The 26,968-nt window shown below is 47.4% G+C and overlaps 2 protein-coding genes across 14 annotated transcripts in view; both read right to left on the bottom strand.

The window, feature by feature from the left end:
• Window positions 1-782: 782 nt before the first annotated feature.
• LOC140657079 (sulfate transporter-like) lies at window positions 783-14,082 on the bottom strand. 8 transcript variants are annotated; one of them, XM_072873595.1, is made up of 4 exons: window positions 13,983-14,082; window positions 9,606-9,697; window positions 7,462-8,092; window positions 783-6,611 (listed from the first exon to the last, which is right to left on the bottom strand). In XM_072873595.1, the coding sequence occupies exons 3-4, from the start codon at window positions 8,077-8,079 to the stop codon at window positions 5,013-5,015; spliced, it is 2,217 nt and encodes a 738-aa protein (XP_072729696.1). In that variant the 5' UTR covers window positions 8,080-8,092; window positions 9,606-9,697; window positions 13,983-14,082; the 3' UTR covers window positions 783-5,012. The 8 variants fall into 8 exon arrangements, with proteins under 8 accessions (XP_072729696.1, XP_072729695.1, XP_072729688.1 ...); XM_072873594.1 differs by lacking the exon at window positions 13,983-14,082 and adding an exon at window positions 8,916-9,006 and having other exon boundaries at window positions 9,606-12,328; XM_072873587.1 differs by lacking the exon at window positions 13,983-14,082 and having other exon boundaries at window positions 7,462-8,743; window positions 8,916-12,083.
• LOC140657080 (sulfate transporter-like) overlaps window positions 14,011-26,968 on the bottom strand; it is a 22,434-nt gene continuing 9,476 nt past the window's right edge. For 5 of the 6 annotated variants that reach the window (XR_012044206.1, XR_012044205.1, XR_012044207.1 and 2 more), the window contains 3 exons: window positions 25,257-26,813; window positions 15,514-15,574; window positions 14,011-14,090 (listed from right to left, as the gene is read on the bottom strand). Coding sequence is in view for 1 of the 6 variants with exons in the window: in XM_072873596.1 (XP_072729697.1) it covers window positions 25,308-26,813 (1,506 nt within the window). In the remaining 5 variants the exon portion in view is untranslated. Of the gene's footprint in view, window positions 14,091-15,513; window positions 15,575-17,783; window positions 26,814-26,968 lie in introns of those variants that run through there. The other variant, XM_072873596.1, reaches the window with a different exon arrangement.

Raw genomic sequence — 26,968 nt, 5'->3', positions numbered from 1 at the left:
GCATCATCCATCATCCATGATATATCTCTCCACAGTGCACCCACACAGCACCCAGGGCATTTTGTACTAGAGGGTAGGGGTGAGTGGCAGAAAAATGAAGGAATTTTTATCCAGTGGCTTAGGAAGGGTTTCTGATGTGGCTATCCCATGACTTTGAATGTTTTAGACCAAAATTTAAGCTGAGTGGTGCATGTCCCTCACTCAGTGAAAGAATTTGGAAGCTGCCATGAATGTGTCAGAGCAAAGCCTTTCTCCTGAGAAACACAAGTAGAAATATGGCACAGCAAACCCATAAAGCAAACCAGAGCAGCAAGCTTGTAGATGAAGACACAGACACCCACACAGCTCAGCCTGGCAAGCTCCTGGGGAGCTGGAGGAGAAGGGGGCCCAGCAGAGTCCCTGGATTGTGCTAAACCCCTCGGGAGCTTTTCACCTGCAGCTGGACTATGTTAGCCCAAGCCACTGTCTGCTGATTCCTTTGTCACCAGGCTATCTCCAGTGAGGCATTAATGCTGGCCCTAACCTTTATTTTTTTCCCCAGAAAATCCAGTGCCATCGCCTGCAGCTCACTGCTTTCTCTTTCCAACTCAGTCTTGTCTGCTAGGGAAAGCTTACATGGGTAAACTCTATGCACGTGCTGGCAGCATGCTAACTGCTTATTGCAGTTATAGATCTGCAGAAGCAACTTCTTCCCATTATACACAGTGTGCGTTTCCAGGAACAGGCAACGGGAGCGAGGAGAACAGCCCTCCATGCAGCAGTGTCTCGTACGCTTTCTAGAAGAGGAAGCAAACACCCATCAGCCACGACAACCTTTATTCCTTAAACTTCCCCAGAGGGAGCATTTCAAAGCATCAAAAGGATTTAAACCTGTCCAGCTGCTGCCAAGGCATAATTAACAGTTGCACAGTCAGCTCCAACTGCAGCTGACAAAGCCTTAGCAGCAATCCTCTATTTATCACACTCCTGGAGTATTTATAGATCCACAGCAAGGCAGGGGGGAGAGAGAGGAGAATAACACATGAGCTGCTTACCAGGAGGGATAACATTTGCTTCCAGCTGCATGGCATTTCCTCAGCCCCTGGTGAAGCTTTAGGGGACAGGCACGTGAGATGCCCTGGGGTGCAGCCTGCCAGCAGCAGGACGCAGCAGCATGTCCTCCTGGGTGGGAGATGCGGTGGGTCAGCCCCCAGCTGAGATGTTCAGGCTCTTTGGCAAATGGGGGGACTTGGGCTGTTGCAGTTGGGTGCTGGGGGCAGACAAGTGCCCTGTGCCCTCACCAGGAGCCTTTCATCACTGGGAATTGGCCCACAGTTGTTGTGGTCCCTTCCAGCTCACCTCTGCCTCCACCAGGAGATGTAGGTGGTGAGAGCTCAGCCTGATCTCCCATGACACTGACTATAAGCTGACCTTGGACGGTGTCATTTGTCCTTCCTCATCTCTCCTCTGTGTCATTTACAACCCAGGGCCTCTTCATAGAGACTGATATAAAAATAGCAATTATCCTTGAGCTACCTTGGCGATCTGTGGGGAACAGAGGAACACTGGGTCACGGGGATGTTTGACTTGTAGGCTGGAAGGTGATGCTGGAGACGATGGGCTGGGAGATCTGGGCAAGCAGCCTGTGCAAGGACTGCCACAAAGATGCCAGCTGCTCTGGGCTGGAGAGGAGAGGGAAGGAGGTTGCCACCTCGGTTCTCCTTTCCAAGGGAAGGCATCCCATAAAAACTGCCAGGTATCTCTTTGTCATTTTCACAGCTCTCCCGGCTCTGAGCAGAAACTGCTTACATAAACAGCCGTTTCCCATTGCAGAGGGCTGTGGGAAACGCTGCTCTGACAGTAATCTCATCTGCGCTATCTTGCACCAGGCTGTGCCCAGGAATTATCAGCACTGGTTTTATTTCCTGCTGTGGCTTTATGACCCCACTGAGATCATAAATGCATCTAAAGTCTAACTAAAACAATTTAATTTTCTCCATAAACAGTCTTATAAAGAAAATTACGGCAATGCTATTCCAAAGGGGAAGGAAGGTCATAATCCTTGCAGGTAACAAGACTTTTCTTCTCTACCGACTTGCTGTTCAGACACAAAACTGCCCCATTACTCATCGCTCTGTGGCTGATGCAACCTCCCTGGGGAGTTGCCTCATGCTGCGATGGCCTGTGAGGACCCTTGAAGAGAGGTGCTGCAGGTCCCGAGAGCTGTCTCCGCTCGCACCTGGGGCACGCTGAGCACACCTGTCCATCCAGCCCTGCAAGATTTGTACTGGCCTCTTCAGTCAATTTAGCTTCACCTGACACTTACAACCTTGCTCCAAGGATCTGCAAGCAGCTGGGCATATCATGCTCTTTAATCCATTTGAAATAGTCTTTTGACCACAAGAAGACATTTTCCTGAGCAGAGCCAGTAGGATTCCTTTTCCATGCATTTTATTTACAACAGTCTCCTGTCCCTGGGCTCCCGAGTGGCTGCCAAAGCTAGAGTTCCCTTCAGTGGGATATCTTTGGTGCTGCATTTCTTTGATGAGGCCCAGGGAGTAGTCACATATTAAATATGCAACACAGAAGGTGTTTTTACAGATGGAGTTCATGGAAGAAAGGCTATTCTGGTACTTGGCAATGCTGCGGAGCCTTCATAGCTCAGAGCAAGGACTCACCCCTGGGACGCAGAAGCAGAGCCGGCAGGATGCTGCCTGTCCCAGCCCAGCAGAAAGGACAGGTCCCCATGTCTGCTTCGGAGCTGAGGTTCCCTCCGGCTGCACGCCTCCGGCAGTGCTGCAGGCATGAGGCAGCCCTGCCCCACCGCTACGAGTGACAGCACTGTGTCTCCCGCTCCAGTCAGGAGCTGGCCGTGCATGTGGAAGGTAGCACAGGTTCTGCCAAACACTGGGAGAACTGTGGCCATTGCAAGCTGTGGCACAGGTGTTCTTGATTTACAGTTTATGAAGAGCAGCTGGTGATCTCAGATACCTTTTTTGAGAAGGAAATCTGTAATTTCAGCCATGGAAGTCACATGAACCCCAGCTTGTAAATAACAGCAGGGGAAAGCACTTGTCCTCCCCTGCAGCAGACTGTCCTGAGCCACACACGGGGCCTGTGAGAGAACTATCAGCTGAACAAACTCCCATCAATTTTCTGAAAATTCTGTTTGTTTTTAAGGGAAGAGCTTTGCTGTTGCCAGGTTTGTTGTGCTGTTTTGTGGCCATTGAGGGGCTGTTAAACTCCATGCTGTATGGTGTTTGGAAAACAAATGAGCCTCTGCAGTCCATTTCCTACATTGACTCAGAGTGGCTGTGGGGGAAGAGAAGGGCAGTCCAAAAAAAGATGAATATACATTAGTGAGTGAAGGATTGAGCGGGACTGGTGGTTCTCGTCCCTTGTGCAATCAGACTATAGCCCCCACTACTGCACGTCTCAGGAGGCGGGTGAGTGGCCTTGCTGTCTGGCACCCAAAGATGCCTTGGGGTATGCACTTCTCAACAATGCAATTTCCAAGGGACTTCGCCACAAGAGAGGATGCTGGCATCCTCTCTAGTTATTCTGTGTTGGGCCAGTATACAGACACTGGAGTTGCACATAGAAGGAAACTCCACATAACAAGCTCCAGTTCCATTTGTGAACCTTCCTGGTGGGTCCGAGCCAGCTGCAGCCCCTTTCCTGTCTGGGGATGCACACCTTGAGCTGCACAGCCAAGAGGCACAGCACAAGGGAGCGGCTTACCTTCACGCCTGGCCTTGGAGGCTGGGGCTGTGCCTCCCCGTGGGGAGCTGGGAACCATCACCAGGGCTCCTCAGAGGAGCAGATGGCAGACCTTGCCTACAGGTCCTCTCTCCTTCGCCTTAGTGTCCCATCTCGACCTTCCCTCTCCCCAAAAAGCAATCAGATGGTGGTTAATGCCAGGGTGCCATGGGGAATGGGGTTTTCAGGCATAAAGCTTGGGTCACTCACAGACCTCTGGGGATAAACCCCTGCAAAGCCTTCTCCTGCAATTGCCATTGCAGCAAAGTGATACCTGTTGCTGCCCCAAGGACTGTGGCAGCACCTGTAACACAGAAGGACAGGGTTGTCCCATGCTGCTGGCCCTTACAGCCAGTGTGGGGCCCAAGCCACTCCCGAATGTCAGTGAGGGAGACAGCTCCAGCCCGGAGGTGGCCCCAGCTCACCTCCTGCTTTTGCACATCCTGGCAGTCGAGTGGTCTCTTGACGGTGGGTGAGCTCCCAGGGGCTCCCCAAGCCTCAGCAGAGTGCCCCGATCGGCCGGCGGCACCCCCCTCTCCGGCCCCGACCCAGCCAGCCCTGCCCGGGGCCGGGGGCCGGGATGCACCGCTTCGGCCTCACCCCGACTGGAAGCAGAGGGGCCGGACGTGAAGCCTCTCCTCCCTCCGTCCCTCCCTCCCACCGGAGGTGCGCGGCTTCAGCTGGCAGAGGGAGCGCAGCCGCTGCCCGGCGGCCTGGGCCCGCGGCCGGTGCCCCGGGGAGGGCGCAGGGAAGCGGCCCCGGGGACGGGACGCGCTGGCGCGGGCTGCGCAGCGCGGCTCACTCGTGCCCCCCAGTGCCCACGCGAGACACGTGTCCGTGCGGGAGCGGAGCAGGGAGGCCGGGCCGGCGCTGGCGGGGTGACCCCGGCCGCGGGGTGCTTCGTTCGGATAGCGGCGCAGCGAGGCGCGGAGAGGCACCGGAGGCGGGCGCTTCCATGGAAGTTGCCGGGGGAACTCTGGCGTCCCATCTCCCTGCGCGGCACCTCTTGCCGTCACAGCCCTCTCCAAAAAGGAAAAGGGTTAAAAGCCGTCCAGGCTCTTTACCGTCATGACAGACCTTGAAACGCCTCTCAGATTATTTACCTGTTGGCAATCTCTCCTGAAATCCACACCTTCCCCCACCTTTTGCCCCATGCCTGCTGCTGACAGTTCATCAAAGTCTTTTTTTGCATGCTCTGACTGCACGAAGACTAAAACTGCTCTCAAGTACATACCAAGCCCATCCCCGTTAGAAATCCCTCCTCACACACAGGTCTACAAAGATGCCTGGAAGTTCAGGTCTTCGGGGTCCAGGAGAGCATCCTTTTTCTCCTTGCTCTCCTCCTGCTGCACGTGGAACCACCATTCAGCAAATCGCACTGCATCGTGGACGCTGTGGAAAGCCAGCTGACCACCACTGTCTGTCTCGCCAGCCCAGCCTCCCTCCCGGAGCCGGTGGCGGATGGAAGGGTTGCAGCTGGCCAGGAGCACCTGGACGCCAATCTCCTTGTAGTCATGATGTGTCTCCTTTAGCACAGAGAGACCCACAGTATCTATGAACTGCATTGCCCCACAGTCAAGGATTAAGGTGTGCATATCTATGGAGGGAGGACAGGCATCTGCTGGAGACTTCTCAGCCCTTTTCTTGGCCTGTTTCAGGCAGTCAAACCTGGTGCCGAAAAAGCTCTTGCTGTTGCCTGTGTCTGCATTTGCCTGGGCCTTCACCCTTTGGTGCTTAGCAGCCAGCAGGATAGGATTTACCCCAGTTTTCTGGTAGAGAACAGTCTTGAAATAGTCCTTGTTGACATAGTAGAGGGATGATTCGAAGCGGAAAATTTTGATGTTGGCAATACTGCTGAGCTGCTTGTAAGTGGACTGGTCCTCATAGATTTCTGTGTTGCCAACCTTGCCCAGGAGCGTGGCCCTGGGTCTCTGCGTGCGGAAGATGATACAGAGCAGAGCAAAGCAGACACCCACGAGGAGCCCAATCTCCGTGGTGATCAGTGTGGAGGACAGCATGGTGGTCCACCACACCACTGTGTCCAGCTTGCTGAGCTGCCACATGTAGGGGGTGTCACGGAACTTCCTCAGGCCCCCCCGCAAGTTGACAATGGTGACCACCCCCAGGATGGAGGTCTGCAGTGAGTAGAAGAGCGGGGCAATCCACAGCAGCACTAGCAGCAGCACCAGGGAGGTGACCAGGCCAGAGACCTGGGTCTGGGTCCCCGTGGACTCCTTCAGCAGAGTCTTGGTCAGGGCCGCAGAGCTGGCAAAGCAGTAGAAGAAAGAAGGGAGCAGGTTGCACATGCCAATGGCAATCATCTCTTGGTTGGCACGGACAGTGTAGCCATGTTTTTTGCCAAAGATTTCCGCCAGGGAGACAGTCATGGCAAAGCCAATAACAGCAATGGGCAGAGCATCAACTGCCAGGCTGGAAAACAGCTTTATATCTGGTAGAGTGGGTTTCCTGAAACCAGTGGGGATATCCCCACAAACAGCAGACTTGTATCGCTCTTTGAAGTTAAAGTAGTAAGATATTACTGTGGCTACAATGACCACCAGCAGCTCTATGGGGAACGGGGCCTTCATCTTCTCCTTATACCGGTCATTGATCTCTTTGACAGGCACTATGATGGCCAAAGCAACCAGGCTGGTGAGCAGGTCACAGATGTTGCTGTTCTGGATGTATCTGAAAAGGTCAACCCACGTCAGGATGAAGGACCCCACCCCTTCGTGACGAGGGATTTTCAGTCCCAGGAGATACTTCATCTGGGAGGTGATAATGGTGAGGCTGGAGCCAGTCACAAAGCCACTGAGAAGAGGTTCTGACAGGTAGACAGCCACAAAGCCCAGCTGTAAAAGCCCCAGCAGGACCTGAAAAGCAAGCCAGCCATACCTTTAGTATCGATGAGAAGGGCTGGAAGAGATGGCCAGCAATTTATATCAGTTTGCTTCCACTTTAGCACCTCTGGCTGTTCTGTCTGCTGAGCATTCAGTGTGAGGCAGAGGACTTTGGCTTCAGTAGTTAATCGGGGGTATGAAAAACTAAAGAGACCTACCGATAACACTTGTCTGTGCCTAGAGATGCCATACAAAGAAGCCTACGAGGTCCCTGCCGCTGTCTCCTTACAAGCAATAAGGGCACATAGTTAACACTGAAAGTCCAGGCAGCAGTCCCATCAAAGAAGCTCTGGGTATCACTCGGTGGCATAAAACCGGTGTGATGCACTGAATTTTAGTTGTTCCAGTGAAAGAGCCTGAAGTTGTTCAGTGACAGCTAGGCCCAGGCAGTGGGGACATTGCCAGGGAGCATGGACTTTGAAGGAGCCCCTGCTGATGGCAGGGTCCTTGAGGGCTGTCCTTGCCAGTCCCAAACCTGCTCTAACCTGCACCAGGAGCCGGCCCAGCTCCAGGACTGGGGTGGTGGGAAGGTGGTTCACAGTTCCTTCTCCTCCCTTGCTGTGTCTGATCCTAAGGATGTTTCAGACACATCCAAGGGCGTGGCCTATCATGTGGGCGGAAACAAAACCTCACATATAGCCGTGTTTGGGCGTTTCTAAATCACTACATTTGATTCAAAGGTGTCAGGGCCTAGTCACATCAGGAAAGGTTTCTCATGACTTGTAAGTCTGAACCAAGACTGGAGCTTAGAGATCTTTAGCACAGAGAAGTTCCTAGCAGGGAAAGGACAGAGAGGAAACGGCACAACATCAAACATTTGTACCTGGTAAAGACCGACCAGAAAGCTTAAGGAAAGGGCCACAGTGATGGCGTAGCAGCTCCTGTCACAGGCAGCTGTCTCGTTACTGGAGGAGGTGGAGTTGCCCACCAGCGAAGAGCCAGCATTGTCGTTGCTGTACCCTGCTAGCTGGAGGTGCCGGTTCACAGACTGCCCAATCATCAGGCAAAGAACACCGAAGGAGCCCACGAAGTTATGGCGTGAAGTGGCCATAGCAACGTAGATGATATTGCAGAAGAAGTTGGTGTAGATTCCGTAGATGGGATCCTGGTTGGCTAAGAGGGAGTAGGAGATGGACTGAGGGATGGCAACTATCCCCACCAGGAGCCCAGATATGACATCCCCAAGCAACTGCGTCTTGACGTTGTAACGGGGAAGCCAGTCCAGCACTGGGAACAGCTGACAGAAGAAGGTGATGATGGTTTGACGATTGCATGTGCAGACCTCTCTGGCTTTCTTTAGGATGAGTTCCTTGGTGCTGAAGTCTGCAGGCTCATACTCCTCCAATTCAACGTGTACAAAATTGGCAGGACTCTCTTGTGGTGTTAGGGAGCCCAGTGCATCTTTGCTCTGTCCCAACTTCTGGCTTGATGTGTCCTCCATTGCACCAGGAGAGCTAAGGCAGGAGAGCAGGCAGCCATGAAGTGTTGCAGTCATTTACATAATGTGCTTTGCTTAGCTCCAGGGCTCGTGCAGATTGCATGGATAAATAAATAAAGGATAAATAACCTCAGACAAATCAAACAGAAAAGCACTTTCCCATGGTGCCAGTTGATTTGTTTGTTTTCAGTTATGGACCTGATCAGCCACAACCCTGAGACCACGGTTTGTATTGCATTCACGCTGGCACAGATGCCCACATCAGGGACAGAGCTACAGACCCCTGTGCTCCTTCCTAACATACCTCTTGTTCTGAAACAGAGCAGCAGGATGGGGTAAGATCAGACAATGTTATTTCACTGAAACTGAAACTTCTTCAGGAAGGCTGCATTTCTTGATGACACTTCCACTTAAGCAAGAACTATTTTGAAAATGTTGAGATATTCCAAGTGATGCTTCAGAAATGTAACACGTGGGTAAGGGAGGTAATTTGCAAAATAATTTTTCCTTTTAACATTTCAAAATTTTAAATTACATTGCTGGCTTGCATCAAACAGGCCCATCACAGTGGCTCCTATCTGCAGAATGAAAGCATCCAACTTTTTCAGTCTGGTTAAGTACCATATTCGCTTTCCAGAGCTACTCAAGTTTTTCAGTCAAAATGCAGCTGCAACAAAACATACCTTTTTGTCAAAACTGAACAATACACACAGAGAAAAATTCTCCTGAGAGGAGACCTAGAGTGGCTGCAGTTCAGAAACTGAACTGGGATGATGCAAAATCTCATTCCCCTGCCCTACGGGTTCGTTTCACATTGGGTCCCAACCCAAATCTCTTACCTCTGGCTGCGGCGAGATACACTGGGTGTTTTCTCACTACCTGTAGCTTCTCCTTGGCAGACAGACCTGTCTCCTCACCTCGCAGCACACACTGAACAGAGAAAGCACGAGGCTAACAACTGCAAACTTGTTTTCTTTGCCTTCCTTCTGAACCATGTGCCGCTTCCCTTGAGAAGAGATCTGAGTTACTCAGCCAAGCGATTGGCCCTTTTATCTTGCTCCAGCTGATGAAGACAGTGCAGCCAGCCAGCCAGAGCTGTATTTTGAAAACAAACATTGTTCTGGGAGAGTATTTTTGATGAAAACTTGTTCTGGCCATTCAGAATGATTGAAGGGGTTTAGAGAAGTGCTCCTGCCAGATAACAGTATTGCTGGTATTTGGAGATGTGTTTGCTAAACAAGGGGAACGATGCAAAAAAGTCTTCCTGCATGTGCTATTGCTCTGCCCCTCCCTGAACTGAGAGAGCATCGTTGCCTGAGTCCTGCCGGGCTTCTCCGCTCAGGTTTTCATCTATTCTGGACAAGCTTTTGTTCCAAACAACAATCAAAAAGCAAAATTTGTTCCAGAATGACTTTTCTCTCCTGGTAGCTTTTCCACCAGCATGCTGCCACCAGCCCCCTGCGCTCTGCTCAGCCGCCTGCCCAGCTGCTGCCCGCGCCTCCACCTCTGCTCGGCCACACTGTGCTCACCCGCTTCCACAGAGCCAGCGACGCCGGGCTTCCCTGAGGCTTTGTAGAACAGGTCTGCACAGACAGCAAAGGTGTGATGGCCCAGGTTATTTCTAGGTAGATAGAAGAACTCAGTATGTGTCAAATCTGCACAATCCACGTTTTGCACGTGCCTTTTAGAGACCAGCACAAATTTTTTTAGCACAAATAACAAGGGATTTTGCTTTGCAGAAGTAAGCACAATTCAGTAAAATGCAGGTTGCATTTCTTTTGTAGGTAAAGATGAACAATTGCATTAGTGGCCAGGAAAAAAGGTAATGTCTCATCATCCTGAATTGAAACAGCAGCCTTATAAATACCAGCTGGAACTGTTCTGCCCTTGTGATCCCTGCCAACAACCTACATCAGACCTCTCAGCACACACTCCCACTCGCCTCATTCTCCACTCTTTCTTTTCCGTCTCTTTTCCATCGACCTAGTCTCTAAGATTTTGCTGGATGTGCCATTGCCCTGTGGAGCAGGGCAAACACCTGGCAGTCAGGCAGCTTGGCCCTTGCCTCTGCTCCTGGCACTGAATGTGTTCTGAGCCTGGGGAGGGGGCTGAGAGCCCACGGCGTTTGGAGAGATGGTGTGGGGTATAGAGAGATGACATTTTCACAAGGCTTTGATTTAGATGCTGGGGAGACACCCTGAGGGAAGAGAAAGGGAAGATCAGCATCCTGAGCTACGTTTCTCTCATCAGTGGAAGTCTGTATCTCAGTAATTAGAAGTAAATAAATAAGAAACATCAGTGCTCTCTGGCAGCAGGAAAAAATGAGAGCATATGGTAGGGGAGACAGCTGCTCAATGTATTTATCTATTTATATGAATTCTTTATTCTCTGCCATTCCTCCACAGCTCATGTATTTTCACGTACATCTGTTGATAGCTCCCCTTTCCCTTCCCCTTCTTTCAGTAATGGACTCTCTCTTTCCTTAGCCTTATCATTCCTCCTGTCCTTAAAAGATGATCCCTTCATATGCTTTATAATCCTTCCTAGTTATAGCTCATTTGTGTCTTGGCCTATCTGATGTTGTTTCTACTCACTCATTTTCCTTTTCCGTCTTCTTCCTCAGCAAATGACCCCAATTTCCATTTTCTGTATGATTCCTTCATCTTGAAACTTCAAAGTCACTGAAGAACTGGTGAGTCAGTCATTAAAGAGCTGGCCAGGCTGGTCTTTTAAGTTGGCTTGTTTGCTGGGATGAAACACATCTGAGCACAATCCATCTTTGGGTTTTGATCTTATTTAGGAAGCATTCATTTCCAGTTCTGGATCTCTGATCTGTCCACCATGAAAATGGGACAAAGCACTTTTTCCATTTGTGACAGTATCTAGGCTACCTTTAACCTCTGCCCTGCCTTCACTGCCTGCTGCTGCTTTTCCTTCCAACTTCCATCTTCACATATATTCAGGAACTCTTTTGTTTGTAATGATTTTTGTTACGATTTTGTTTGTCCTGGTTTCAGCTGAGATAGAGTTAATTTTCTTTATAGTGGCTGGTATGGGGCTGTGTTTTGGATTTGTGCTGAAAACAGTGGTGATAATACAGAGATGTTTTAGTTGTTGCTGCACCAGTCAAGGACTTTTCAGCTTCCCATGCTCTGCGAGGTGCACAAGAAGCTGGGAGGGGACACAGCCAGGATAGTTGATCCAAACTGCCCAAAGGGCTATTCCATACCACATGACGTCATGCTCAGTATATAAAGCTGGGGAAGAAGAAGGAAGGGGGGACATTCGGAGTGATGGCGTTTGTCTTCCCAAATAACCATTACACGTGATGGAGCCCTGCTTCCCAAATAACCATTACACGTGATGGAGCCCTGCTTTCCTGGAGATGGCTGGACACCTGCCTGCCCATGGGAAGTAGTGAATGAATTCCTTGCTTTGCTTTGCTTGCGTGCGTGGCTTTTGCTTTCCCTATTAAACTGTCTTTATCTCAACCCACAAGTTTTCTCACTTTTACCCTTCCGATTCTCTCCCCCATCCCACTGGGGGGGAGTGAGCGAGCGGCTGTGTGGGGCTTAGTTGCTGACTGGGGCTAAACCACGACACTTCACCATCTGATATAGCTTGGTAAGCCTTGATATAGCCATGGTCTTCCACCTCTCCAAGGCATAGGTTTTGGTAAGCAGTTCTTTTTTCCATTCATTCTGTCTCTGTGCCTCCTCTGCCATCCTTCCCTACAAATTTTTCCCCCCTTTCTTGTGTGCAAATTCCCAGTTGCTTTTGTATACTCAACTTCAAAATATTCATAGAATCATAGAATCATAGAATTGTTTGTGTTGGAAAAGACCTTTAAAATCATCAAGTCCAATTGTTAACCTAGCACTGCCAAGTCCACCACTAAACCATGTCCCTAAGTACCACATCTACACGTCTTTTAAATACTTCCAGGGATGGTGACTCAACCACTTCCCTGGGCAGCCTGTTCCAATGCTTGATAACCCTTTCAGTGAAGAAATTTTTCCTAATATCCAATCTAAACCTCCCCTGGCACAACTTGAGGCCATTTCCTCTCGTCCTATCACTAGTTACTTGGGAGAAAAGCCTGACCCCCACCTCTCTACAGCCTCCTTTCAGGTAGTTGTAGAGAGCAATAAGGTCTCCCCTCAGCCTCCTTTTCTCCAGGCCAAACAACCCCAGTTCCCTCAGCCGCTCCTCATAAGGCTTGTTCTCCAGACCCTTCACCAGCTTCATTGCCCTTCTCTGGACACGCTCCAGCCTCTCAATGTCTCTCTTGTAGTGAGGGGCCCAAAACTGAACAGAGTATTCGAGGTGCGGCCTCACCAGTGCCAAGTACAGGGGCACGATCACTTCCCTAGTCCTGCTGGCCACACTATTTTTGATACAAGCCAGGATGCCATCGGCTTTCTTGGCCACCTGGGCACACTGCCAGCTCATATTCAGCCAGCTATCGACCAACAGCCCCAGGTCTTTTCCGCTGGGCAGCTTTCCAGCCACTCTTCCCCAAGCCTGTAGCGTTGCATGGGGTTGCTGTGACCCAAGTGCAGGACCTTGCACTTAGCCTTGTTGAACCCCATACAATTGACCTTGGCCCATCGATCCAGCCTGTCCAGGTCCCTCTGCAGAGCCTTCCTACCCTCCAGCAGATAGACATTCCCACCCAACTTGGTGTCGTCTGCAAACTGAGTGAGGGTGCACTCGATCCCCTCGTCCAGATCATCGATAAAGATATTAAACAGAATTGTCCCCAAAACTGAGCCCTGGGGAACACCGCTTGTGACCGGCCACCAACTGGATTTAACTCCATTCACCACCACTCTTTGGGCCCGGCCACCCAGCCAGTTCTTTACCCAATGAAGCGTACGCCCGTCCAAGCCATGTGCAGGCAGTTCCTCCAGGAGAATGCTGTGGGAAACGCTGTCAAAGGCTTTACTAAAGCACAGGTAGGCAACATCCACAGCCTTTCCCTCATCCACTAAGTGGGTGACCTTGTCATAGAAGGAGATCAGGTTAGTCAAGCAGGACCTGCCTTTCATAAGCCCTTGCTGACTGGGCCTGACCACCTGGTTGTCCTGTACGTGCCGCGTGATGGCACTCAAGATGATCTGCTCCATAACCTTCCCTGGCACCGAGGTCAGACTGACAGGCCTGTAGTTCCCCAGATCTGCCTTCTGGCCCTTCCTGTAGATGGGCGTCACATTTGCTAACCTCCCGTCAACTGGGACCTCCCCGCTTAGCCAGGACTGCTGGTAAAGGATGGAAAGTGGCTTGGTGAGCACTTCCACAGCTCCCTCAGTACCCTTGGGTGGATCCCATCCGGCCCCATAGACTTCTGTGTGTCTAAGTGGTGTAGCAGGTCGCTAACCATTTCCCCCATTTCCCCTTGGATTGTGGGGGCTTCATTCTGCTCCCCATCCCTGTCTTCCAGCTCAGGGGGCTGGGTACCCCGAGAAGAACTGGTCTTACTATTAAAGACTGAGGCAAAGAAGGCATTAAGTACCTCAGCCTTTTCCTCATCCTTTGTCACTATGTTTCCCCTCATGTCCAATAAAGGAGGAAGATTCTCCTTAGCCCTCCTTTTGTTGCTAATGTATTTACAGAAACATTTTTTATTGTCTTTTACGGCAGCAGCCAGATTAAGTTCTAGTTGGGCTTTGGCCCTTCTAATTTTCTCTCTGCATAACCTCGTGACATCTTTGTAGTCCTCCTGAGTTGCCTGCCCCTTCTTCCAAAGGTCATAAACTCTCCTTTTTTTCCTGAGTTCCAGCCAAAGCTCTCTGTTCAGCCAGGCTGGTCTTCTTCCCTGCCGGTTTCCATACTTTCCCTGCAATTACATTCTCAAGCTCCTTGTCCCAGCTGGCTTCCCCATGTGTTCGGTTCTCTGCACTGACCTCTTCAAAACGGCGAGCCTTCATTCTAGGGCAGCTTCTGCGTGGTCCTCTCTGTGCTGGAAATTCAGGCTGTGGGCACTCAGAAAAGGCCATTTTATGTTCTCCATCCTGACAGAGAGGATGTAAGAATGTACTTGGTTACGCTGAACACTGTGTACGTCACTGAAATCACTTTTAGCGTATGAGGTGAGGCAAAGGCGGAAACTGCAAACATTTCACATTTGCTCTAGAAAATGTATAGCGGACAGCTTAAAAAAAGAAACCCACAATGGAACTTCATGTGACCTTGAGCTGGCTAAGGCTGCGCTGCCTTCCAAATGCAAGGTCACTACAGCTAACTGCTGAAACTGTTTGTTTTCAATAGCATCTTCAAGGGTTGTTCTTTATTGCCACTATATACTCACTTAACTGTTTAGCTCCATTCTGGGCAAGGCTGGGTTGGACAGATGGTATTAGCTTGGACAATGCAAGTGTAGACAGGATGTTGCCTGCCAGTAACATGGCACCCTCTGTTTTTAAGACAAGCAGAAAGCATGAAATCCAAATTTTTCATTTATGGCATGGTATGTGAGCAATGTAACATCCATCTACGCAATAGCCATTGCAGCCAGCTAGAAACAGAGCAGTGGAAACCCAGGCTCCAGGTACAAGGAAAATGCAGTAGTGGGCTATTTCGGTTTTCTACCCTAAAATAGAAAAAAATCATGAAATTGTCTGGGTCCATGATTGTTACCCAGGCATTTTGCAGTGGGTAAGTGTAGTGAATTCAAGTCTCTGCTGCTGTGTCAATGCATCGCTTTTGTTTAACAGGACAAGCTGGCATCTCCAATTTTCTTTGGAACAGAGCTAACTGCACTGCACAAGGACTTCTGATTTGCTTTAAGGCTTGTAAATACACTTATGACTATTTGGCTTCTGGAAGCCTTGCAAGTAGCATCCCACATGTCTTGGCTCCATAAATGGGCCAGCCTGGCTTAGTACATGGCTGCACCCCACTGCTCTGCAGTTACTTAGATCACATGCAACTTTATTAAAAAGACAGGCAAGTGAGCCAGGTAATGGTGCCAGGTATCTAAGAGAGATGCTTTTCCTTTCCTTCAGATTTGGGACTTGACAGTCTTTTCAGATGGCTGCTTGTTCAGTTCCACTGGGAAATGAATTTTCAATATGTAGACATCTGCAAAACATCATCTTTTTAAAGGGAAAAAACAAGGAAAAGGAGACAAGCCCAAAATTAGTCCCACTGCTGAGATATGGCAAAATGCAACAAAAGCGCCCAAGGACAAAAAAGCTGAACAGAACCTCTCCTATGGTTTCTTGGAAAGCAATTATTCACATTTCTGCAAGAGATAACACCAGAGAATGTGGAAGCAGTACACTAAGTCATCCCAGAAAATAAGACAGTTTTTGCAGCCTCCTGTTATTTTGCAGGGCAGTTTATGCTAACGTGCAGGGGTCACAGCAGAGCGTGCAAGGCAAAGATAAAGTTATCTCCAGACATAAACACTGTGAGACCAAAAGTGTCACTCACCCTGTGACTGCACTTGGTAATGTAGTCACACCACTCTGAAGTTTGAGAGGGACCAAGGAACCTACAAATAAATAAAGAGCATCTATTTAAGCTGCTGCTCGCTCCCAGCAATTAAGCATGAAGACAGACATGCAAGGAATGTTTTTTAGTGTATTTTGAAAGATGTGAGATGGAGCCTATGTCCTTGGAAAGAGACTCAGTGCAGAGGTAGCAGATCTAAAAGGACGTGGAAGAGCATCTTTGGCCGCAGAGGTCATACATCGCACTGTCCAGCTATTGAGGACACCGCATGCTGGGTCCACGCTGCTAATGCCCTGCTACAAGTCCTTCCCCCAGCACTGACACCCACTCGTAGAAGACGGAAAAACAGAGCACTTCCAAGCACATCAGCTAGAGGATTTGGGGAGCATTCCCAATTTATATAAGGAGGGTGAAAATAATTCATTGCCAACTTTTGCGGCACTTTGTTGCTGTTTTCATGTTTTCCCCTGTGTGAAAAATGTCCAGTGCTTATGACCCTTTTCCAAATTATCAAGCTAATAATTTAAAATGCTATAATGGCTCTGTAAACAGATTAAATTGATTACAGATGAATACAGTGGAACAAAACCACGGAAACACGCTTCTATTTCATACTGAATTGGCATTCAGCCCAGGCTATTTGGCATCATTTCAGGCTTGACCTGTGTGTGTTGCCTATGAGCCCTTCACGGCACTGAGGCCGTGCTGGTGGGATGCTGCTTCTCCCTGTAGCTGTTGGCTGGCTCACAGGGTCACCCTACTTGCCCCCACCACAGCAGAGCAGGCACCATGTTGGGGAGAGCTCTGTGGCTGGCTCCCGAGCTCTCTCAGTAGCCATCTCACACCGGCTCATCGTGCACCAAGGCAGTGGAGGGGGATCCTACAGAGGTCACATCTCAATGTCACAGGACAGAAAGATGCTCCAGCAGATGGGTAAGAAGCCCAGAAACAGCAGCACATCTCCAACTACCTGCCATATGACAAGATTGGATCTGCTATTAGATTTTAAACAGAAGGAAAATCTTTTTCACACAACACAAATGGTGGGACAGACTGCCACAGAGTGTGGTGGGAGTCAACAGGTTTGAGAAAAGGGATTAGGAAACTTCACAGAGAAGTGCCGCAAAAGCTATAACAAATGTCTAAGCGCTCAGGAAGTTTCTAGTCTGCTGCTTACCAGGTGCTGGGAAGGCTCTGCATGGGCTGGACCCCTGGTATACCTTTCCCAAGCAGCCTCCACCAGGCTGTGACACAGGAGACAGGGCTGGGGGTCTCATCTAGTACAGGAACGTGTATGGCGAGAATTAGTTGTCTGCAGGTAAGGCAGAGCCTTGAGTAGCACAAGTAAAGGGTGCTGCTGATTGAAGCCTGTTATCTCAGCTCTGTATTGGCAGGAATCAAGAGTCACTCTGCTGAAGGCAATGGCTGTCCTATGCTTTTCAAGAGAGCAGAAAGCTCCTGCTGGCATTCTCCATAATTGAGTGCTCCTACCACTCTGTTGGCACCGACACAAAAATTACAGCATGCTGAGGTCTCCTAAGGTAAAAGGCAGCCTCAGGTAAAAGCTGAGCCGTGCTGGATCAAGAAAATCTTTTGTGTAACTCAAGGACATGTATGCAGAGATAATGCTCACAGTAACTGCCCAGAACTGCACCCAGAGCTCCTCTAATTTTTGCTCTGACTCTTACTGGCCATGACACAACCAAGTCATATAACCTGTTATGTCAAGTAACACTGAAATACATTGCAGCAATTTTGTAAGGCTGAATATATAATACCATGTGCTATTACTACACATATTGTAAAGTACAAGTAGCACCAAATCTGTCATTTCTTGCATTTTAGGAATATGGACCTGGCCCACAGGACGGTGCTGCTCACCGGCACACGGCCCATCATTGCCATCACATTGCTTATTACTTCTTATTATTAATGAGACAAACTGCAGCCTGGTTGCACAGAGCACCGAAGTCAGAACAAGGTGAAAGCCTGCTGCTGGCCACGTATCGTCAGTCAGTGCCCTGGTTTATGTTGGCAGGAAACTTCCATGTGTGCCTACGTGTGTACCACACGCAGTGCGGGAGAACAGTGCACACAGCTGTGTATACACTGCGCTTTACAATGGGGATTGGGCACAACTGTCAGGAGAAACGGACTGGGGACTCACGGCTCAAATGTGTGGCTCTTCTTTTTAAAATTTATAGCTGCAGCATCTTCTAAGGTATCAAGCATACGTCCAACAACAGAACAAACATAAATATCATATTTTAATGGTGATAAAGAAATCCCAAAGATTTCACCATATTTGATAGAAAATTATTGTGCTAACAAATCTTCCACAATGACAATAAGGCACATTAGCATTTAAAAATGACAATTGATACAGATCTAACAGACAGAGACAGCATAAAGGAGAGTCGACAACATGCAGAGGCTATATCCCATAGCTGATGGCAGGACATAAGAAGACGACTGACAAAATACAGCTTTGATCACAAACATTTCGTCGGTGAGCACAGCACTCAATGAGGCGCTGATGGCAACACATCTCTCCCCACGCTTGGCGCAAGGCAAGGTCCGTGTCAGCAAACACCCATCCAGCACGGACTGATGGCACAGAGACGGCTCCCCCAGCACCCCGGATTCTGCCACCGAACTGGGGGATACATTACACCTTATTTTTACTGTACAGATAAGTCACGGTAAAAAGTAACGCGATCTTTTATACATACTATAGAACTTTTCCACATTTTATTCAAATCAACTATTTTGTTTATAGCTGACTGATGTGATCTATTCCATTCCTGAGGTCTTGTTTGGTTAAACTGATTCTCCAACTTGAAAAAGCTACTCCAGGCAAAATTTGCCATTTTGTTTATTCTGCAAAACATTACATCACAAATATCTAAAATTATTCTGAATTTAAAATAATTCAAAAATCATACCCCAGAACATACCAAGCTACCTGAGATGATGGTCAGGGACTCAAGAGGCTGATGAACTCAAAGCATCATGTGCTTACCAGAAAAAGTGAGGCTTTACCACTTTTTAACCATGTTTCAGCTGCAGTTCAAATATACATAAAATTTACTTCCTCAAGTCAAAAATTAGACATAAAAAACTTGGAACCAAGTCCAGCGAAATGTTTCATCTCCTATCTTCCTCTGGAGTCCTGAGATCATCTGGGAGCTGGACTAAGAGCTAAGTGCTTTCAGAGCTAGAGGGAGGTGGAATTCAAATATTTTTGGCAGTAAATTTACTCAGTGGAGATTTGATTCTCCATCCAATGCTGTAATATTTTGTGTATTTGCAGATTAGAGAAACAGCAATATGCCTTAGCTTATATCATCTCTAGAAAATAAAATAGAAAGGTACTAATTACATTATGAACTAAATATATATATATTAAATATTTGCCATTTTACCTAACCAGAGGCCTCACTTTTCGCATTGTAATGATCTCAAAAGAAAATGCAAGACTCAGAATTATTTCCACTTCAGGTGGAATTTGACTGAACTAGTAAAGATCAGGTAGTTTTTCACATGAGCAGCTGATCCTACAAAGGCTTACAAACATGATCAAGTGCAAGTAATTCTTGGGACTTAACAAGGTCATTCACAGTGCAAAGTCTGCACTAAAGACATTGCTCCTTTTATCTATGCCAGCATAGTAGAAGTGCAAAGCCCTTCTAGTGTGGACAGTTACATCAATACTGAAGTCTCACAACAGTATCCTACACTGAGACTCAGCAAAGCAAAATAAGCTAGAGATACAAAGCACCTTGAATGGCATTAGCAGCAGATGACTGCTATCTGTGTCACAGCTTCATTAGCTTAGCTATGTTGGTAAAAAAAAAAATTAAAAATGTAAATCACCTCAATCACTTAATCACCTTTCCAAACCATGTGAAAAAAAAAACACAACAGAAGATAATGCCCTGAAACAAACTATTTGCCTGAAGAGTTTCACCCACAACTCAGAAGGGTTTCCTCTTATTCCAGTTTCTATGATCTTCTTCTAGACCATGTAGACCAGCAGTCTCCTACAGCCCAGCTGTACTCCTCACTGCACTGCGAGCACAGGGAGGTTAAGGTTGGTGCTGAGCCCGGGTGAGCCCTGTGCCTGCCTGTGTGCCTGGCTGCACGGCCAGCACGGGTGTTCCTGCACCGTTTCTGGAACGGAGACATGTGAGTGACATGACTTCAACCTGCTTAAAAGCTCTTTGCACCAGCAGCACTGGAGATGACAGCAGGTTGCTAAGTGCGGTGGGGAACAGGGAGTGAGCACAGCCCTTGGGTGAAAGATTCAGGAACTGGACCCAGGGAGATGCGCAGTGTTGCTGGTCTTCTCAAGGGAGATTGGCCACAAAAAGACTGGACTCCACCAGGTAAGCCTAGATCTAGGACCGGGCACAGGCAGAGTTCACGGCTGACCTCAGCACAAGGCTGGGTATCGACCGGCTTAAAACCCTGGTGCGGCAGCCAGGATGCTTTCCTGCCTGTAATACCCCACCTCTGCACTTCGGACCCAGCAGCAGTGGATTTTAATGTCTCTTGGCACAAGCCAGCAGAAGCAAGTGGAGACAAAGGAATTGCTGTGTTTTTTCCCCGAGAGAGAGTACCTTTCTGTTCATCACTGCAGCCTGACGGGAAGGAGCGCAGCAGTCATGGAAGCTCTGCTGCCCTGGCTGGGAGAGCCATGTGCGGACGTAGACTAAAACTAGATAAAAACAAATAAGCATGAAAACAGAAATCCCTTATATATGTAGTTCGGGACAGTGACCCATGCAGCAGCACTGAGCAGGAACTAGGTCCTGTGTTATTATTACACTCATTATGGAGAAAGGCACATGGCTGCATAGCACAGTGTCGCAGTAGCCTGATAATAAAGACACCTCCAGGTTAATCTGTCGTTCCTGGGTGGCACCATTACTGCTGCAGCTACACAAACCCTTGCACAGCCCCACTCTGGGCTAAGGCTCCAGAGTGCTTGTGGGGGGACACGCACAGTGGTGCTCCCCTGCCAGCTGCCCACAGCCCCCTTTCTCCCAGCCCCAGCACCCAAAGGACTGGTAGGATTTTAGGGTTGTTTTACACTCTCTGGTCAGGAGCTTTAGCCTTATCAAAAGATCTGGCATGAAAATTGAGTAGCAGGTCACATGTAATAGCAACATACACAAAGGCAATGATTCTTCTATTTACAGTCAATCATATGCAACGTCTTACAGCAAAACACAGAAAGAAGTGTCAAGAAGGTGGAGGTGAGTCTCACAGTGAATTAGAGAGGAGCAGATGGAGCTGCAATGGCTTACAAGGAAATCAGGATCACTAAATTGCGCAAGACTAAGGTTGGCAATGTCATTATAAATCCAAATATAAGCACCACATGCCCCACTGCAGTACCTTTCCTTGCTTTATGAAGTGGACTGAAAATTCTTTCTGTGTCAAAACATTCACACAAGTGAAACATTTATTAGTCCAACTGCCACATTAGGAGGAACTGACACTACTATCTGTAGCAGCAATAAACGTAAAAAAAGAGCCTGACATTTAGCAGGAGACTACTAAAGACATTTCCAGCAATCTTTAGTGTAGCTGAGACTATGTGTTAATTTCCATAATGCTGTGTTGTTGTCATTAATGAATGTGCTAATGATCTCTTAATTCTTCATTTAGACTGATAATTGCTGATTAGTACGTTGGGGAATGGAGATCAACTGATTTACACCATCTTCCAGTCTGGCCTGGGGTTCTGAAGGTTGCACCTGGGATGAACATTCCTGTTCCGACAGATGCGTAAACCCAAAAACAATCGTTCTGAGATTCCCTCTTCCTATAGATTACAAATTAAGCTGTGAGGCAGGGATAAGAGAAAGTGTAGAAGGCAGTGGGTATGGCAGATTTCCCCTTATAAAATCTGGTACATGTTTTCCACAGTTCATTTAAAACAGTAGAAGGCAGAAGAGCCCTTTGCAGGACAGAAACAGGAGCACCACAAAAGCATAAATGGATATATATATAGCTGCTGCATCCATCATACAGCAGCAAAAGGTGTGTGTACATATGTACACCCACACATATATATGTGCATCTATATACATATATAAGAAATTCCTTTATAAAACAAATTCCTTAGGGCGACAGTTTTCAATCAGTGGTCCCTGATTCCTAAAGGTGAAGTTGGATTACTTCTAGAGGGTCCATAAACATATTCAAGCAAAACGTGCTTCTTGCCAGTAGGCTTAAATCAGATTCATGTCTCCGTTAAAAAATTATTCTAGGCCTAAAAGCAAAATGGCTGAAAACCCACTGTTTTAAGAAATTCCAGACATGATAAGCTCTAATCTTTGGTTAATTCCAAAGGACTCTCTATTATACTGAACTCTCTGGCAAATGGCATTTATTTCTGTTCCCTTTTAACCCAGGCTGTATGCATTAATATAGACTTATTACTACTATGACGTCTGAACATTATCTTAAGTAAGAACATTAAAAGTTGTTCTTTTGGTTGGCTGGCCGCTTTTGCTGTTGCATTTTAATACAGTTTCCTGTGTTTTGCTTGAAATGGAATTTGGAGGCTATATTGCCAGTCGTGGCTGCACAAACAGCACTGACGCCAAATACGATGTGCTCTAGCTAAACATAAATCACTTCAGTATATCTTTTAGCTGTAATCTAAATTAATTAATTGAAAATCAATTTATGGCTGGTTTATTGTGCTTTTATGTAAACAAGTACCTAGGAGCTACAAATATGCATCCTGCTAGCTGCTGGAGAGCGTGTACTTCTTGGAAATAACATTGCTATTCCTCCCTTCCTGGCACAGCTAGAAATTGATTTGAAAAAACATCTTTTAATAAATAATTACTGTTTTCCCCTTCTCAGTTAGAATTCGGCTACACAAACCTGCACATGGTCACAGGTCAAAAAATCTCTACCTGGGCAGCATGGAAAGAGTATGGGAGAGAAGAGTTGTGAGTGTAAAGAGGAAAGAATCACCCTGAACAATTTCCACGTTACTTCTATCCCACCCGTGGCTGACCTGCCTCAGAGGAAGTCTCCTGGCTGGCTGCTCATTCCTCCTCTCCCTCTCAGCTGCCCGTGCCTGAGGGGCAAAGGGGTGAAAACAAGTAGCTGCGTGTAGGCAGGAACATTTGCAATAACAATGTACACTGCTTATTGTTCACTGTACTGTAATTTTTCATCAGGGCTTTGAGAAGAAGGCACTGCTTCTAGCACTGTTCTGCTCTCTTGAAAAATATTAGTTAAAATCAACATTTAAAAATGGTATTGAGGCTTTCATTCAAAGTTCTAGAGATGCTTTCCGGTAATGTGAACAAACTGTGCTGAAAAGGGACTCCCCCAGGCCACAACACTGCCATCAGCTGAATGCACGTGCATAGGCCTGCACCGCTCCCCTGGCACCAGCCAGCCCGTCGGTGGCCAGGCACAAACCCCTGCGGTGACAAGCCTTTCCAAGCTGGCACCCAGCTGCAGGAGCCGCCACGGGTGTGCCAGCTCTCTCCTGACACCAACCCAGGGGCTCTGAATGGGAACTCAACACAAAACAGTGTTTTGTGAGGTGAGGAATTAAAACATAATTTCCATCCTGCACTCACTCCCTACATAGGCATTAACCCCACTCACTGCTTTTATATGGCTTAGGCTAATCCACTCTGGTAATACCAATTCAGTAATTATCATTATCCAAACTGCATAAGGGATTCTTAGCCCAGAATAAAAAAGTTCATGCAGGAGGTTACTGCAAAAAAGAAAAAAATCAGCAGTAGCTATTTGGGATTCATCTCCTTGCATAAACACGTCTTAAGGCTGAGAAAGAACAGTATTTGTGTTTTTTGAATACTGCAGAAGCTTTAGGATTTTCTCTGATACTTGGAGACTTGTTTCCTTAACAATGCCAGTTCTAGGACAGATAATGCATGAATCTCAGTTATGTGCTCCTTTTCAATACATGCTACAGCCACCTCCCACCTCCCCCAGTATTTCTATACACTGCTATGATGTCCTAAAAAATGTAGTAAGTTCAGTTAACATATAAAGGTTGTCAGGTCCTGGGACTCATCTTTCTGCTATCTAGTCTTTCTCTTGAGACCCCAGCTCCTAGAGTGAAGTGATACATGACATTTCAGCTTTCATAGAAAGAAGGGAATAGTTACTGGTCCTAGCTCAGAAAAAAAAGAAAACAACCTAAACTCAAAATATATTTCTATCTAGAAAATGTTTCACAATTCATATGCATTTTATTCCTTTTTTGACTCCTGACTCATTATTTTTGAACGACTAAGGATGAGAATATTGTCTGTATACACCACCTTTTCCCTTTTAAAGGCTGTGAAGAACCTGCAATTCAGACTGTAAACTCCCCTGGGAGAAACCCCCATCTTCCAAGGATGCACTGTGTGCTATGTATAGCTGATACTCAGTAAAAACTGTTAATCTCTCAATTATGCCTTCATAATTGTATTCTATTGGTGTAAGAAAAGAGGACCTCTTCCTACCTGGTGGTTGTATTTTAGCATGAAGAACAGGCACTCTTCACTGTTCTGCATAATTTAAAATCAAAGTATAAAGTTTTATTTACACTAACATGGTGAAATAACGTTCAGCAAAGAATTTCTCTGGCTCCTTTTCTAATGGCTGTATTTCTTGGCCTGTCCATGCCCATTACATAAAGCCCACAATAGAGCATGTGTAAAGGGTCTATGGTCAGTACAACCTGCATTCACACATGAAGTCTGTGTGACATGGACAAATTTGGACAGAGGTTGCATAATCTATTTGGCCCTTTTCATTTTGGTGCCTGTGATTCTGTCTGCCTGGCATATAAAACTGGCTATAAGGGACTGTTTTCTGTTGAAACTCAAGAATTAGAGATTTTCTGTATCTAGTGTCCGCTAATTCTGAAGAGCTCCTAAATATCAGGAAAACAAATGAGTGACCATAAGCATGAATCAGTCTTCTAAACAGTCACCTCTGAATAAAAATCATTCTGAAAAAAATCAAGCTAAAGAGGCAAACTTCCCTGGCCTGTAAAGGCCCGTGTAGAAATGAGATAACCATGCCCCCATTGTCTGGCTGCATCAGGCTCTCAGGAGACAATGACAAAGCCTCTGGAGGTGATGGGTGGTTAGAAGCTATTCATGAAGACCTTTTCATGCATGTTTAGATTTTAGTTATCTATCTGTCCCAAATTCAGGGAGGTTACAAAATCACCAACCAATCACTCCACAGTAAAGACCAGAGCAAACAGTCCCCGTCAGTCATTCCTTAGAAAATATAAGGGTGTGGTGATACGGAAAAGCAATGCCAGAACGAGGGAAAAGAAATGGGTTGCCTCATTATTTGGCTGGACAGGATGCCCAGGCTACTTCAAAATCCTGTCCCATCCATAAAGACAGGGTTGCAATAAAGACTTCAATGCTGATGATCAAAACTCAGAGGGGAACTGAGACATGGAAAGTTCAAGAGAGAAGAGAAATAAGATGAACAACCATAGGAAAATTCTTAGATTCACAGATTGGCCATAATCAAGTTAAGAATTGCCTTCATTCAGTACCACCTATTAAGTACCACCTTCATTCAGTACCACTATACCCAGCAGGCAAATGTAAAGCATCAAAACAGACTGCATAGTAACCAGTGTGTTAAAAACAACCCTGCCTTTTTATCTGAGTGCATATATATTGCATAGACATACAGACCCACAGCCATTTTTTTCCCAGGCTTTGTTCCAGATTGCTGCCTTTCCACACCTAGTTCTTAGAAGCACTGGTCACACTGTGCCCCTGTGCACCCAATGCGAAGTCCACAGCCTGGTGCACACTGTGGAAGAGAAGGTGGTCCTCCCCCTCTTTAAAGAATTCTCCTCGGATCAGGGAACTCCTCACTGAAGGATTGCACTGGGCCAGTAGCACCTGGACATCTATCTCCCTGTAGTCCTTGTAGACCTCTTTGAGCGTGCGTATCCCTGCCGTGTCCAGGAACTGTACTGCACAACAGTCAATCACTATTGTGTGAAACTCCAGAGGTTCAGACACAAAATCCATGGAGATGCTGGTCTGGTTGCCACCAGAATCCACCTCTTTCTCTCTAAGCATTCTTTTTGCTGCCTTTTTCTTTGCTGCCTTCACCCAGACAGGGTTGACCCCAGTTTGCTTGTACAGGGTGGATTTAAAGCACTCTTTGTTGATGTAGTAGAGGGGTGCTTCGAAACGGAACACCATGATTCCTGGCTTGGTTTGCAAGTTCTTGTAAGCAGACAGGGATTCGTACGTCTCAGACTCTGCCACCCAGCCAAGCAGAGGTGCCTCTGGTCTCTGAGTTCGGAAAATGACGCAGAGCATAGAGAAGCAAACACCAACCAAAAGGCCAATCTCAGTACTGATGAATGCTGAGGCTGTCATAGTAACTAGCCAGATCACTGTGTCCACTCTGCTCAAATGCCACATTTTTGGCAGGTCCTTGAACTTCCGCAGGGCTCCTCTGAGGTTTACAATGGTTATGACAGCAAGGACACATTTCTGAAGGGAATAAAATAAAGGTGCAATCACAAGGAGAACTAATAGGATTACCAAACTAGTCACCAAGCCAGATATTTGTGTCCTACAGCCTGTGGACTCTTTGACAAGAGTCTTGGCAAGAGCTGCACTGGTTGTGAAGCAATGGAAGAAAGAGGGAATGATGTTGCAGAAGCCAATGGCGTACATTTCCTGGTTGGCCTTCACAGAGTAACCATGCTTCTTGGCAAACATCTCTGAGAGGGAGACAGTGATGGCAAAGCCAATAATAGCTATGGGGATAGCATCCAAAGCCACATTAGGAATCAGGTTCCAGTCTGGAGGGCGGGGTGGCAGAAACCCAGTTGGGATATGTCCAGCAATGCTCGAGCCGTAAGTCTCTCTCAGCTTCCCAAAGTGAGATGCCAGAGTAGCTGCCACAATTACGACTAGTTCAACTGGTATTGGAGCCTTGAGCCTGGATTTAAAATGTTCATTAAGCTCTTTGGTTGGGATAAGTACAAGAAAGCACAAGAAGCTGGTGATGAGATCACAGATGTTGGTCTTGTGTATGTTTCTGAAGATGTTTATCCACGTGACTACAAGGGAGCCAATGCCACTGCTCCGTGGAATGTCTAGGCCCAGGAGATACTTGGCTTGTGAGGTTAGGATGGTAAAGGAGGCACCCGTGACAAATCCACTCAGCAATGAATCGGAGAGGTACACCGAGACAAAGCCCACTTGAAAGAAACCCATGGCCACCTGGAAGGAATCAACCACACACAACAGATTAGGACGCAAATCTTACAGATGTCATCACTGTGGGACTCTGGAGGGACGTGGGATACAAAAACCACTGTGCATGGCCTTGGAGAACAAGGCATGGTCTGAGCATAGAGAAAACAGTCTCCAGCATT

The sequence above is a fragment of the Ciconia boyciana genome, chromosome 9 (assembly GCF_034638445.1).
Source record: "Ciconia boyciana chromosome 9, ASM3463844v1, whole genome shotgun sequence".
NCBI classification, from domain to species: domain Eukaryota; kingdom Metazoa; phylum Chordata; class Aves; order Ciconiiformes; family Ciconiidae; genus Ciconia; species Ciconia boyciana.
This window is presented reverse-complemented; position numbering and strand designations above follow the sequence as displayed.

Coding starts and splice junctions, on each gene's coding strand:
- LOC140657079 (XM_072873587.1), bottom strand. CDS start 8,133: ATGACTGCAACACTTCATGGCTGCCTGCTCTCCTGCCTTAGCTCTCCT. Junction 6,612..7,461: donor TTCTGGTCGGTCTTTACCAG/GTACAAATGTTT, acceptor CTTGCTTTTCAG/GTCCTGCTGGGGCTTTTACA.